Source organism: Argiope bruennichi, chromosome 6, assembly GCF_947563725.1.
Source record: "Argiope bruennichi chromosome 6, qqArgBrue1.1, whole genome shotgun sequence".
Taxonomy (NCBI): Eukaryota; Metazoa; Arthropoda; class Arachnida; order Araneae; family Araneidae; genus Argiope; species Argiope bruennichi.
This window is the reverse complement of record NC_079156.1, coordinates 70,915,213-70,927,808: the sequence shown is the minus strand read 5'-3', so window position 1 is coordinate 70,927,808 and position 12,596 is coordinate 70,915,213. Positions and strand designations below refer to the sequence as shown.

Genomic DNA, 12,596 nt, shown 5'->3' with positions numbered 1-12,596 from the left:
CGTGGTGTTAACTTCTTCGGTCTACCAGTCTTCTTTTTATTTCCATTTTTATAAAGATTTCTGATAAAGTTTGAAACTGTATTGGGGCTCACCTGCAACAATCGAGCAATCTCTCTGACACCTTTACCATCATTTTGATAGGCGGAAATTTGCACTTTTTGCAAATCGTTCAAAGGTATTCCTTTAGGCATTTCTGAGAACGGAGAAACAACGTAATTTTTAACAAATTAGATTTTTTTTGACAGAAAAGGATAAACGAAGTACAAAATCACTATTTAAATAAAGAACAACTCACTAAATTAAATATATTAGCAAGTGTCCTTCTACTTTTTTTACGCATCGGAAATTATATATACTAATTTTCTTAATAATATTAGTGGTAGATGTTTAATTTTTGCCTAAAATGAAAACAAGGGTCATTAAACTAAATTTGCATAAATATCTGGTAGTTAGGAGAAAATAAGAGATATTAATTGGCAAAAAGACACTGTCCTTCTACTTTTTTTACGCAGTGTATTATATTTTTATAATTCAATAGAATTTCTTCTTTTATATAATACTTTTTAGAAAATTTACATTTTTTTATTTTTTTTGAAAAAATGGCAAAATAATTCATTTTCTCATTCTCTTGAAAACACTGCAAACCTAATTATGGTAGCAAAAGCCCTTAACAACATGAATTCTTCTAATCTATAACATGACCATAAGTTCCAAAGACAAAGCATGATCAAAAAGTGTTTAATTTAAGATAAAAAATTAATATGTGTCAGATCCGATCCAATTTTAATGAATGGGTAATTCTTGTAACAGGTAATTCTTTTGGTCACTAACTCGATAGAACTACCGAGATCACCATTCTTTTGATCACTAACTTTTGAAGTAGAGCCACCAGATCATTCTGGTAATTGATTTCACAATTAAATAATTGAGATAATTCATTAATCAAATGATTCATTTGACAAATTAAACTTTCTTGAATACTTATTGGGATCCTGATGAGGTTTTATGAACCAGTCAACTGTTTTTGCCGAGTATACTCGCCATGGGTAAAATACAACATTTTGCGTTATGACGAGTTTATTCGTCAGAAGTAATAAGTAATGACAATTTGCAGTTTGAACTACAATTTTAGAGAAAACTCAAACATATTCGTAAATATCAAGGATGTTTAAAATATTTTGAGGCCAAGTCGAAATCAATGGAACAAATAAAAGATTTTTATGCGTTGTACCATGCTTTGACCAATAGCCATTCTCTAACAGCAAATTAAAATAATAAATTAATTTTTTATATTTCTTTTCGTTCATATGCAAAAACTGTATGTTGCTTTAACTAAATAAATAGATATGATTACTGAAATAAAAAAATAAGTCATTTCATACTGGATACTCTGAGCATTTATTAAAATAATGGTGAATGGCAAGAAATCGTTCTTTTTTAATGTGACAAGTAAAAACTGACTTTTAGAAAAAGAAATCTAATTGTGTTTTGTGTAGGACTTATAATGATTATAGAATTTAAGAACAATTTTATATTTGTTGGATTCAACAGATTTTTCTTATTTTGTGCGGATAGGGAGTTTATGCAAGTAGACAAGTCCTGTATACGCTTCCTTAAATCCAAAACGGCGATAGTTATAGTCACAAAAATGGTATATAGAGATAGTAAAATGCCCATTAGTTACACCATTTACTGCAGCCTAGATGCAAAACTAGGAAATACTGTTTTTACCTCGAAAACGATGAGATATGGAAAAAAATTCAGTGGCACAGTTGAAAATTACTAAAAGATTCCCTTTCTGCATTAGTCACAAGAATAGAAAGAAGGGGGGAAAACGTGTATTTGTTTAATAACTATTTCCAAATTTATGGCATCATGAAGTGGGGAAGAATATTGTCTGCCATGAGACAAATGTATTTTTTTTGTTGACATAAAGCATGGCTTAATAATTGTTGCTAATTAAAACATAAGGCTAATTAGTTTATTATTTCATATTCCGCACCGAATATTAGCCAACAAGCGTACATGATGTCAAATCAACTGTGAATTGCGCACTTCATATTGAATTGTCGACAGTATAGTTGGAATTAATTTACATTTTTCACTGCCCAATAGAGGGTGTTCTGCCTAATGCACACACCATCACGTCACGTTCGTTCGCATCATGTCAACAAGGTACGATGGTAGTCTTTATAACATTCATAATAAAGTTGGAGCTCTTTCAAGCACCCTCTACAAATAATACCTTCACTGTACCCCAATGTACTTTAGACTGACGTTTTAAATAAAACTAATGCAGCCCTCTCTGATATCCTGAATTTCATCTGAAGTAATGTGAAGTGACGTTTGTTTTTATAACTATTGTGATTATGCTAATTTTATTTCTGGGACTGCTTTTTTAAAAAGAGGATATAATTGAAAGGCTCACCTCGTCTAACCGTTTGTAGCTGGTGAAGAAGGCATTACTATCACGCCCTGTCAGAAAGGACGGCATGGCCATGTCCATTCGTTCTTTCAATATGTATCTGGAAATACAATGTTTAAATATACAGTGTGATCAAGAAATAACAGGAGGTGTTCGGAGCCATGTAGATAGATTATTCCACGTTCTAATAAACTATTAAATTATTAAAATCATTACATATTTATTTAAAATGAGATTAATTATTGTATTTATTATAGAATATATACATAAATGCATTCATTTGAAATATAGAACAAGAAAAACTGCTTACAAATCTCAAAATTTTCGTTCTAATACTAAAACTGAATATGAAAAACATATTCTTTTTGAAATATCTAACACATTTTTACTTTTTCGCTTATGAATTATACAAAGAGAAAAGATTACATTTTATCAAAAAATTCGAATTCGAGATTGTGATGAATCTTCATATTTTAGTCATCCTTTACTTTCAATAACGTATTTTTGACATTATGCCTGCCTGTCTGTCTGTGAACCCGATTAATTCAAAAATCCTTCAACTAGATAGATGGAATTTGGCTTATGGTCTCTACTCTAAATGAAATTTTGAGCGAAATCTACCCAGAGGATGTCTGCCTGTCTATTGAATTACAAGCCAGCTCGATAACTCTAACACGCAAAAATCTAATTAGATAAAATTTGGTATATAGATAAAAAAAATTTGACAAAAGAATTTGAAATCTTTGATTATGATCTAAATAATTTCAAGCTATGGACCTTTTTTTTTTTCCTACTAAATTGTACTATTATATTTCTTCGCAAATTTACATCTCGAAAATATTATGAATTCCTTTTATATGTTTTTATCAATAAAATTTGTTTTTCTTATAAAATTCTGTGAAAAGGTTGCATGTTAAAATCAAAAGTGCTTTCCGATTGAGGAATTTGGGGAACACGACGGAGAAGGTGGCTTGCTGCAGCAATCTATTTTGCTCTATTAATAAAATAGATAGACATTGTAAAGAAAGACTTACTTTTCTACATCATACATGAGCATAGTCCTGGGGATCTTTTTGTCGATCAAATAGTGTTCCATAAAAGGTATTTTCTCAGGCGGGACCATGATGTCCACTGCTTGATTCACAACAGTCGGCTCTTTCCAGAAATCTAGCTGAATAGAAGAAAATTTTATATCTGAAACTGTTCCCATAGTTATAAAGGAGAAAAATACATTTACAGTTGAAAGTTAAATAAGCAATATCAGTATATCTAATAGTCCATAGTCGTCTGTAATGCGAGTGGAGTTTAAAATATTTCTACCCTTTTATTTGCGCCATTATTGGATGTGCAAATTCCAACTTCCAGCTTCAAGCTATTCGAAGATGGGTTTTTTTTAAATGCTTAAAGTACCTGATATTGGTAAGGGAATAAATCTAAACATGAATAAATAATATTTATTCTTATGTTGTTGTTTCTTATGACACTTGTAGCAATTTTAAGCCGAGTGAGGGTCTCTTGTTTTTCAGTAGCGCCATCTAGGGCCAAGAGTACGTCTTAGCTACTCATACGTCACATTCGCTTGCACAACCCCTTTCTACAGGGGGGGGGGCACATTCACACACCTCACAGATAGAACACAGATGAAGAACAACCCTGTCCGAACCCGGGACGCCCAGATCACGGGGAAGACGCGCTACCCCTATACCAGGATGCTGGCATAGTTATTCTTATTCATTATATTCTCACTTCAGGGACTAAAATATAGGTTATTGCTAATATTTTCTTTCTGAATATTTTATATTAGAAATTGCATTGTTTTCTGATAGAGGATCACTAATTCAGTCCGATTTTAGTAATTAGTTTTGATTTGAGAGTTCGTGACCATTACGGATAGAGATTTTTGTGAAAGACTCTGAAGAAGAAAAAAACTTCTAACATTATTATATATTTACTTTAAAATATACCGAACATAATTTTGTTGTTATTTCTTAAGCACTCCGCCAATGTGCACGGAATTTTTTATTACATTTTCTATTGCATTAATCTGTGACCATCATATCCGAGATATTGTTAAAAGGATAACAGCCCGTCCAGAAAAGTACATCAAAAGAAAGAAGCAACCTTTAATGGCAGATTAAATCAGAGGGAGTAGTCTTCCCAAAACTTTCACGCATTCTTTCTAATAAAATTGTCATATTACAAAACGCCTTACATGACATGGGCATACAAAAGTTACGAAATACTAACCTTTGTTGTGAATTTAGCATTTTTACTGAGTCTATCGTGTGATCTTTGGCGAGTTATTTGGCGATTAATCTCAGACATACGGCTAATAGCATACGAAAAGCGAATTTGCGCTTTAGATATGCTTTTTTAAACCGAATGATGCGAAAATTTGACACAAAATTGTATTTATACTCACAAAATCCCATACCAAATTTGATATATTTAAGTCATTGTGCTTGTGAGCAATCGCATTCATATATTTTTGAAAGCGCACAATGCAAACGGTCAATCCTTCATTGCATTTGGCTTAAAATTTGACAGGTGACTACATAATAGGTGTTAAATATGTGTACCAAATTTTGTCCATTCAGCTATCTTCGTTTTGTAGTTATCGTGGTTATTTATATTCGAAAAGCCGGACAGACAGACCTCCTTTGAATAGATTTTATTTAAAATTTGATAGAAATCCACAAATTTGATGTAAAAACCATACATTAAATTTCCTCCGTCAAGCTCAAAACGTTTTGAATTATTTTTGTCACAGACAGGCGGAGAGACATTTTCCAGCAATGTGTTTTTCGAAATCAGGTAGGTTTAACTGTAGGAGATTCGTGAAATCTCGAGTTCAAATTTTTTTTAACGATGGCAATACTGCTTCTTACTACATTTACGAGAAAGTAAAAAGACATTTACAGATAGTTAAAAAACAAGCAAATTCTGGAGGACTCATTCTCAAGACCCATTTATCAATGTGACAACCATAAACAACTATTCTGACCCGACCGAAGGCACACTGAAATATTGAACGATAGAAACGCTGCATCAGCATAGGCGGGAACTATTGTAATGTCTTGATCTAAACTGATCAAATAACGAAGCAGAATTTCCAGACAATTCTTTATTTTACAGTCCTATATATACAAAGAACAACTTGTTCTAATCTTGGTTCAATAAATAGATATTTACACCTGTAGTAGGAGATACAACAGTCAAATTCGAAGGTTTTTCTTGGAACTCAGTTCTCCATCATGTCAACACGACAACTCCAGGGGTAGTTTCTCGGACTCCGAACTCGTGTGCGTAGTCCAACCGCCCTCTCCAATTCGTTTCTTCTCTTCTCTTCTCTCTAAAAAAATCTCTGCCTCTTAATTTACATTGGTTATTGGAGCTCTCCTTCGGCCAATCGGGGTTCAGCCATATGCTCTCGCAGCGGCGCCAGTGGGTCGTGGGAAGGTCCTTTCACAAAGAGAAACATCTAGCATCCAGATGTTTGGACACCCCTTTCTCTTTGAAGGTACTATCAATACCTCTGGGACGAGGAATTCCATATGTGGTCTGTCATTATAGTCTCTAATGAACAAATGCGAGACCACCCAGGTGAAAAGATCCACCATCTGGCTATCTCAAGGGGTTTAGTAAGTAACAACGACGACACAGCTGGCTGTAAATGTCTTATCAATACTGGGAAACGGAGAATGTTACACTGTGGTTGAGACATAAGTGCCATCACCGGTCACGGTACAATCCCTCCTCCCCAACCACCCGTCATCAGTAGGGAATAAATACATTTTTCGTTTCCTGCACAAATTCTATATTCACTGAGGGGGGTGATTATCAATCATCACATCGAAAGCTTCTCATTCCTAAATGAGGTACCCCGAGGGGGGGGGATTATCAATGTGATACGATGATTAAATGTGCTCCTATTCTTTTTAGCGTGATATGATCTCATGTTTAAGCAGCGAACGAAATTTATTGTTTCTTTTCCAGACAGAATCTCAAGGAATGCCGTTTTTATCTAGCTTAACTACTCAGATTTCTTTGCACGTGAAGAGTATTTTAGCACAGGATTTCATACTTGCGAGGGCAGTAATCTAAAATAGAAATGCTTACCTTCCAGTCTTCTTTGTCCAAGAGAGCTCTGAGGTTTTCCAAGTCCTCGTCATCCACTGGCACCATTCTGAACACTGAATAACTGCAAAAAAGGGCGAATAAAGGAAATCAGAAGGAAAGAGGAATATAGTGTGAGTTTTATTTAACTTAGAAATGAAATGACTTTCGGGTCCTTTGATATAGTACTACAGTTTCTTTTTATTGTATTTGAAAAGATAAAATAGTTAAAGTTTTCAAAGAACGAATATTCAAAGGTAGCACAGTAATAGAGCCAAGTCAAAACGCTGTATGATGCAGATAAAAAAGTTTCTTTCTTCAAAGTTGAAAATGAATCAATTATTACATTTCTGAGACTATTTCTTTCTTTCGAGTTTACTTTGTAAACTATATATTTCTTATGCCCCAGAGATAGAAATCACATGGATATATGTCTGGTGAATAAAATGAGCAATGTTATGAGCCTAGATAATAATTTGTAGGAATTATTAAGGAGTAATGCTTTCCAGTCTTATTAATTATAGGTCTTACCAAGGTTGTTGAGCACTTTCTTAGAAATAATTTTGCATTTCCTACAAATTAATACTAATTTTTAAAAATGGAAACATCATGGATGGACTGTAACAGTATGCAACATAATTTCATTTAGATGATAAGCAATACTGTGTTTTCAAAGAATTTTGAAAAAGAGCAGAAGTAACAGACAATTTCCTTTTATACACTCTCTCATTCCAAGCATTTGCTGTGATATCTAGTGAGGGTCCAAAATATTATTTCAATTCAAAGCTGTAAATTAATTAAAATTCACATTATAAATGATATACAATATAGTTTAAGTAAATACTCATTATATTCTAGAGTAAAACCATTAACCACATTACACTGCTATAAACAGAACAATTGTGAAACAATGATCGAAAAGGAAATCGCAATCCAAGAGAATGTTTCTAACCGTCTATTCGTGATATAATGTACTTCTCTCCTCGAATGCCACATACTTTATGATAGAATTATCTCTTTAATCTAAGATTAGTTCCAATATTATTGCACATTACTACAAGGGGTGTTCAAATGAAAAGGTATGAAACGTCGTAACAACGTAACCGTTAACATATTTCCCTATGGCGCTATGGGGCATCTAGGGATGCGATTGGAGTCACCGGCGTAGATCGGTGCGTGCGCGGGCGCCTGCAGCAGAGGCTCTTATAAAGAGCGCCGTCCAATTGACGTGGCTTGTTGAATTTCTCGAGCACAAAAGAACCATTAACTCCGATTTGTACTGTGAGGAGCTCCGAAAACTACGCAGGTCCATCAAGAACAAAAGACCAGGGCTACTCATGGAGGGCTTGGTTCTACTCCATGGTAACGCGCGTCCACACGTCTTCAAGGTCACATACGGGGAACTGGCCAAGTTCAAGTGGGAGCAACTCGATCATCCACTCTACAGGCCGGACATGTCGCCCTGCGATTTTCATGAGTTTGGTCCCTTGAAAAAACATCTGAAAGGAAAGCGCTTCAACTCGAACGGCGAACTGAAGGACGCTGTGAAGGACTGGGTCTCGTCATGGCCACAGGAATTCTGGGAATAAGGAATCCTTCGTCTCGTTAATCTATGGGATCGTTGTGCTCAGCCTATGGTGGATGCTTTGAAAAAAGTCTTCATTTATACCCACAGAGTCGTTTCGTACATTTTCATTTGAACACCCCTTGTATAATAGTACCCGACTTTCAGGATATCTGACAACCAAGTCCCTTTTACTAAACCGCAAATTTAATAGTAAAGCATTGGATATTCTGATTTTCTGATTAACATTTTTTGGTATTTATTTTTTGACTGTGCCGATGGATTGAATATAATAATTTGCATAACATGAACATAATATTGTAGGTTGTATAGTTTGAAAGCTGCTATGAACATACAACCATAACCATAGCATCAGATGAGAAAAAAATTCTAATATAAACATATTTTGATTATTTTCAAAGTTCTCTGTGTTATGATTTGAAATGACAAAACATGCAGCTCTTAAATCGAGTATTTACAAACATTAAATAGTTATCCCAAATTTTTGTAATTTTATTACTTGCAATCTTCTTATTTCAGATTTGAGACAATCTTTTTTTTTCTAGTATTTTATTGTTTTAAGCACAAACACAGTAAATCCCACAATGTTTGTATAATCTGTCTTTGATTTTTTGACCACATGCATATCAACAATTTTAGTTTTTGTTATATTAATGTCCCTTTTAAAGCAATACTAGGGCTATTTAGGGACAGACCTCGTAATTTTGAACCATGGTCAGATGACGAAGATGACACCTGGCACCCCCCTCTCCACACCACACCAGCGGGAGGACGTTTGATCTGGACGTTTAGCGTGCACTAGACCCGCTTACATGAAGGCCACCAGGCCACCGCGGCCCATGAATATCAACAGAATTTCCTTATAAAATCTATTTCAGGAGTTTGTAAAGAATAATTAATAAAATATTCCATTCAGATCCTTGCATTTGTTCAGCAGCTTACATCGTGGTGTAACTATACCAGAAATTTTAATTTTATAAAATTTGAAGTAGATTTAAAAGAATGTTTATTTTTGAAAGACATTTCAATACATAAATTTTATTCTGTACTTTTCAAGTTGTTGGTATTAACTTCTGGCACATTCTTATTATATTAAGCAATTTTAAACAAATTAATTCTTTAAAAAGAATCTGATAGAAGCATTTCAGTTGTTAAAAATGTATAATACATTTAAAAGTTGCAAATATTAAACAATATAATAAAAAAAAGTTTTGAAAAAGCATATTTTTCTTGACAAACATAAATACAGAAAATAATTTTTAATACATCTAGAGATCAAATAAAGATCAAATAAAACCGTAAAGGAGTGAGGCGTTGTTACAAAAAACAGAATTAAGTTGCAATTTTAATCGCATTAATAACAAATCTTTGATAAATGTTTAAAAATTTTCTTCCTTTTTGTATATTCATTGTGGCTTTGTTTTCAGTATCTTGGGGTTCCAGATTTTTTAGGTTTGACCTTAGAATTGGGATAAAAATACTCTTTCTATATTTCGATCCTTAATATATTTCTTTAGTATAATTTTAAAATAAAGCAGTTAATATTTCTGAAATCAGTATTAAATGGTACCTCGGGTACTAGGGCATTAACTCAACAATAATTTAAGTTAAGCTATTAATTTATAATAGAGTTCTAAAAGCATTAAAATATGTTCTTTTGCCATCGGAAGCATACAATGGCAATAAAAGTTAGAATTTTACATTGTTATGAAGTGTATAAAATCAATCCCAGAAAGCCATTTTTACACAAGTAAAACAAGTCGGCTCGAATAAAAACGAGTAACAGTACCTATCGCGAATGCAAAGAAATAAGTTAAAATAAATGCATCCAAGATTAAAGACATTGAGTTAAGAAAATAAATATAATCTTTGTTCAGACAACTTAAAAATAGTATCTCAATCAACTACAATTAGACCAACTTCAAAACGATATATACTTGTTTAGCAAAAAATGTTACATAAAAATATTTCATTCCGCTTTTTCTAAAATTAATTATTATATCATAAGAAATTTATTATGCAATGGAGTGCAATCGATTGAACTTTGAGCGTAAAAAAACTTACATTTCTAGGACAATTTCCGATTGTCAGCCCTAAATCATTAAATAATAATAATAATAACTGTATCTAATTATTCCACACCGTTTGGCAGACGATATCGTAATATCTAGAAAAAACATTTAAAAAATCGTTTGACAGAAAATGTAATTGAATCTTTTCGCTAACGTGTAAATAAACAATTTAAAATAATAAGCAATTGAATTATCGACAATTGAATGGCTAAAAATTATGACTTGTTCTCTGACAGCCTAGATTACATCCTCCTTATTCAACCATTTAAAAAAACATTAGTCAAATTTAAAACAATTAATCGAATAATATTCGTTACTCACCCCGCATAATTTTGTGTTTTTTCAGCTGTTTGCTTTTGCTCACATTCAAGCAGATGAACTTGGATCAATTGTATGATAATTATAAACACGAGACCCTTCATATCTGCCTGCTGTTCTAAGACAGCTCCCGCAGGTAAATATTCGCCATCAACCTGCACAGGACTACTTCTTGTTTCTACGAGCCTTTTCTTTTTTATTATTATTTTTGTCAGGAAGAGGTGCACAAGTTCATTCTTGACAGGCCACGATTTATTAACGAGAGTGGTTTAAGTCAAAACCTTGTACATTTGCGTAGGCAGATACAAAGAATATTTTCTTGCGTACGATAATGCTTGTTTTCAAAATCGTTTTAACTTTAAAAATAATAATAAATTTACAGAAATATTTTCTTTATAAATTTAAATAAAATATTTTTTACTAATTTCTTTTAAATAAATTAATACAATGTAAAGAACTGTATTAAACTAGGAAAAAATACGAATTAAATCTTGTTCGATATATTATAAATGATAAGATCGTAGGCTTGATTTATCCAGCCGTTGCAGTCTATGTGGAATAATTTTTATATGACCCAATTTACAGACATAATGTGATCTATTTCTCGATCTATCTTATAGCAATTCTTTTGAGAACAGATTTCTCCTTTTTTACAATGAACAATTTTTACTTTATACAATATACCATTTGCTATTAATATAAAATAATAATATTAATAAAAAAAATATTTCGCTAATATAATGAAAAATATGCTAGCATTTCTGTATGTAATTGATGAATATTAAATACATTTCTATTATATCGAATTATTCGCGTTAATGAATAAATTTAATTCATACAGTTTTTAAATTCACACGTTTATTAGTGTGTTAAGAAGCTGAAATTTTATGTTAATTATTTTCTACTTTTTAATTCTTAATTTATAATTCATTATTATAAATACTATAAAATTTTCAAATGAATTTTTTTCAATATTAATTACTATATGGGATTAAAATTCAATCAAATCAATGAATAAATAGATAATTAAGATATGAAATCTTAAAATAGTGTATTGTCATCTGGAATATGCAAGCATGCCAAATTCCAGAGCGCTAGATGGGACAGTAGAATAGTTTACAGAATTTTACCTTTGCAAAAATGAAACAACTTAACTGCATATGTATGGTAAAAGTTGGATAATGATTGCCATAAAATTGCATATATTTTATGTATTTTTTAAAGACAAAAAAATCTTTTCATTTGTTGGAGGATATCTTATTTTTACTTTAATGCAATTTATTAATATGACGTTATATGCACATGGTAAACATAACCAACATTTGTCGTTAACTGTGTTGTGTGACGGCATAATGTGACGTCACAATCTTTTTAGATAATGATAAACATTAATCAAAAATTCTAAATGACAAAAAACAGTAACGATTTATTTTCCTGATTAATCAAGTGTTGGTTGTGACATAATCCATTTTACCACATTTCTTTCAGCAACCATATCATAAATCATGTCAAATTATTTACACTAAATTCTATGCATTACTTCCTTCCGGTGATTGTTTAGAAGACATATTTATGGTATTTAAAAATTTTTTTAGAACTTAAAGTGAATGTACTGATATTCGCCATTTTTGGTCAAATGGATCTGTAGAGAAATGACAAAAATCGGTATTAGTTTTCTTTTTTTTTTTTAACTGCCAAAACAATTAATGAAACTAAATAAAGCGTTGTTGTTGGGACAGTTTTAGAGCAATTAAATCCATGAAAGAAAGGGTATGTATGTCCAGACAAATCTATCGTCCATACAACCATTAAATTGGGCATGCAAAAAAAAAAAAAAGTGTCAACGCACTTTGAAGACAAAATTTTTAAATTTGACTAAGAACATTTTTTATTTAATATTTTCGGCTTTTTAGGAATATTATTTCTCACGTATTAGACCATAGTATCATTTCTAACTATTGTAGAAAAAAATTAATGACTATCTAAGGTAATAAATAAATAAATAAGCTGGAAAGCAAAGATAAATCCTTATTAGTTAAGTTACTGTGTTTTCAAATTCCTTTCAATTCTTATAGAAAAA

At 32.0% G+C, this 12,596-nt stretch overlaps 1 protein-coding gene across 1 annotated transcript in view; it reads right to left on the bottom strand.

Annotated features, from left to right (window-relative positions):
• Nucleotides 1–12,023, bottom strand: part of LOC129971771 (carboxypeptidase B-like) — a 36,127-nt gene extending 24,104 nt beyond the window's left edge. Inside the window, exons 1-5 of the mRNA XM_056085748.1 lie at nt 11,991–12,023; nt 10,520–10,707; nt 6,545–6,626; nt 3,460–3,596; nt 2,429–2,525 (exon numbers count right to left, since the gene is read on the bottom strand). Coding sequence (XP_055941723.1) covers nt 2,429–2,525; nt 3,460–3,596; nt 6,545–6,626; nt 10,520–10,707; nt 11,991–12,023 — 537 coding nt within the window. The remainder of the gene's footprint in view (nt 1–2,428; nt 2,526–3,459; nt 3,597–6,544; nt 6,627–10,519; nt 10,708–11,990) is intronic.
• Between the last annotated feature and the right edge of the window lie 573 nt (nt 12,024–12,596).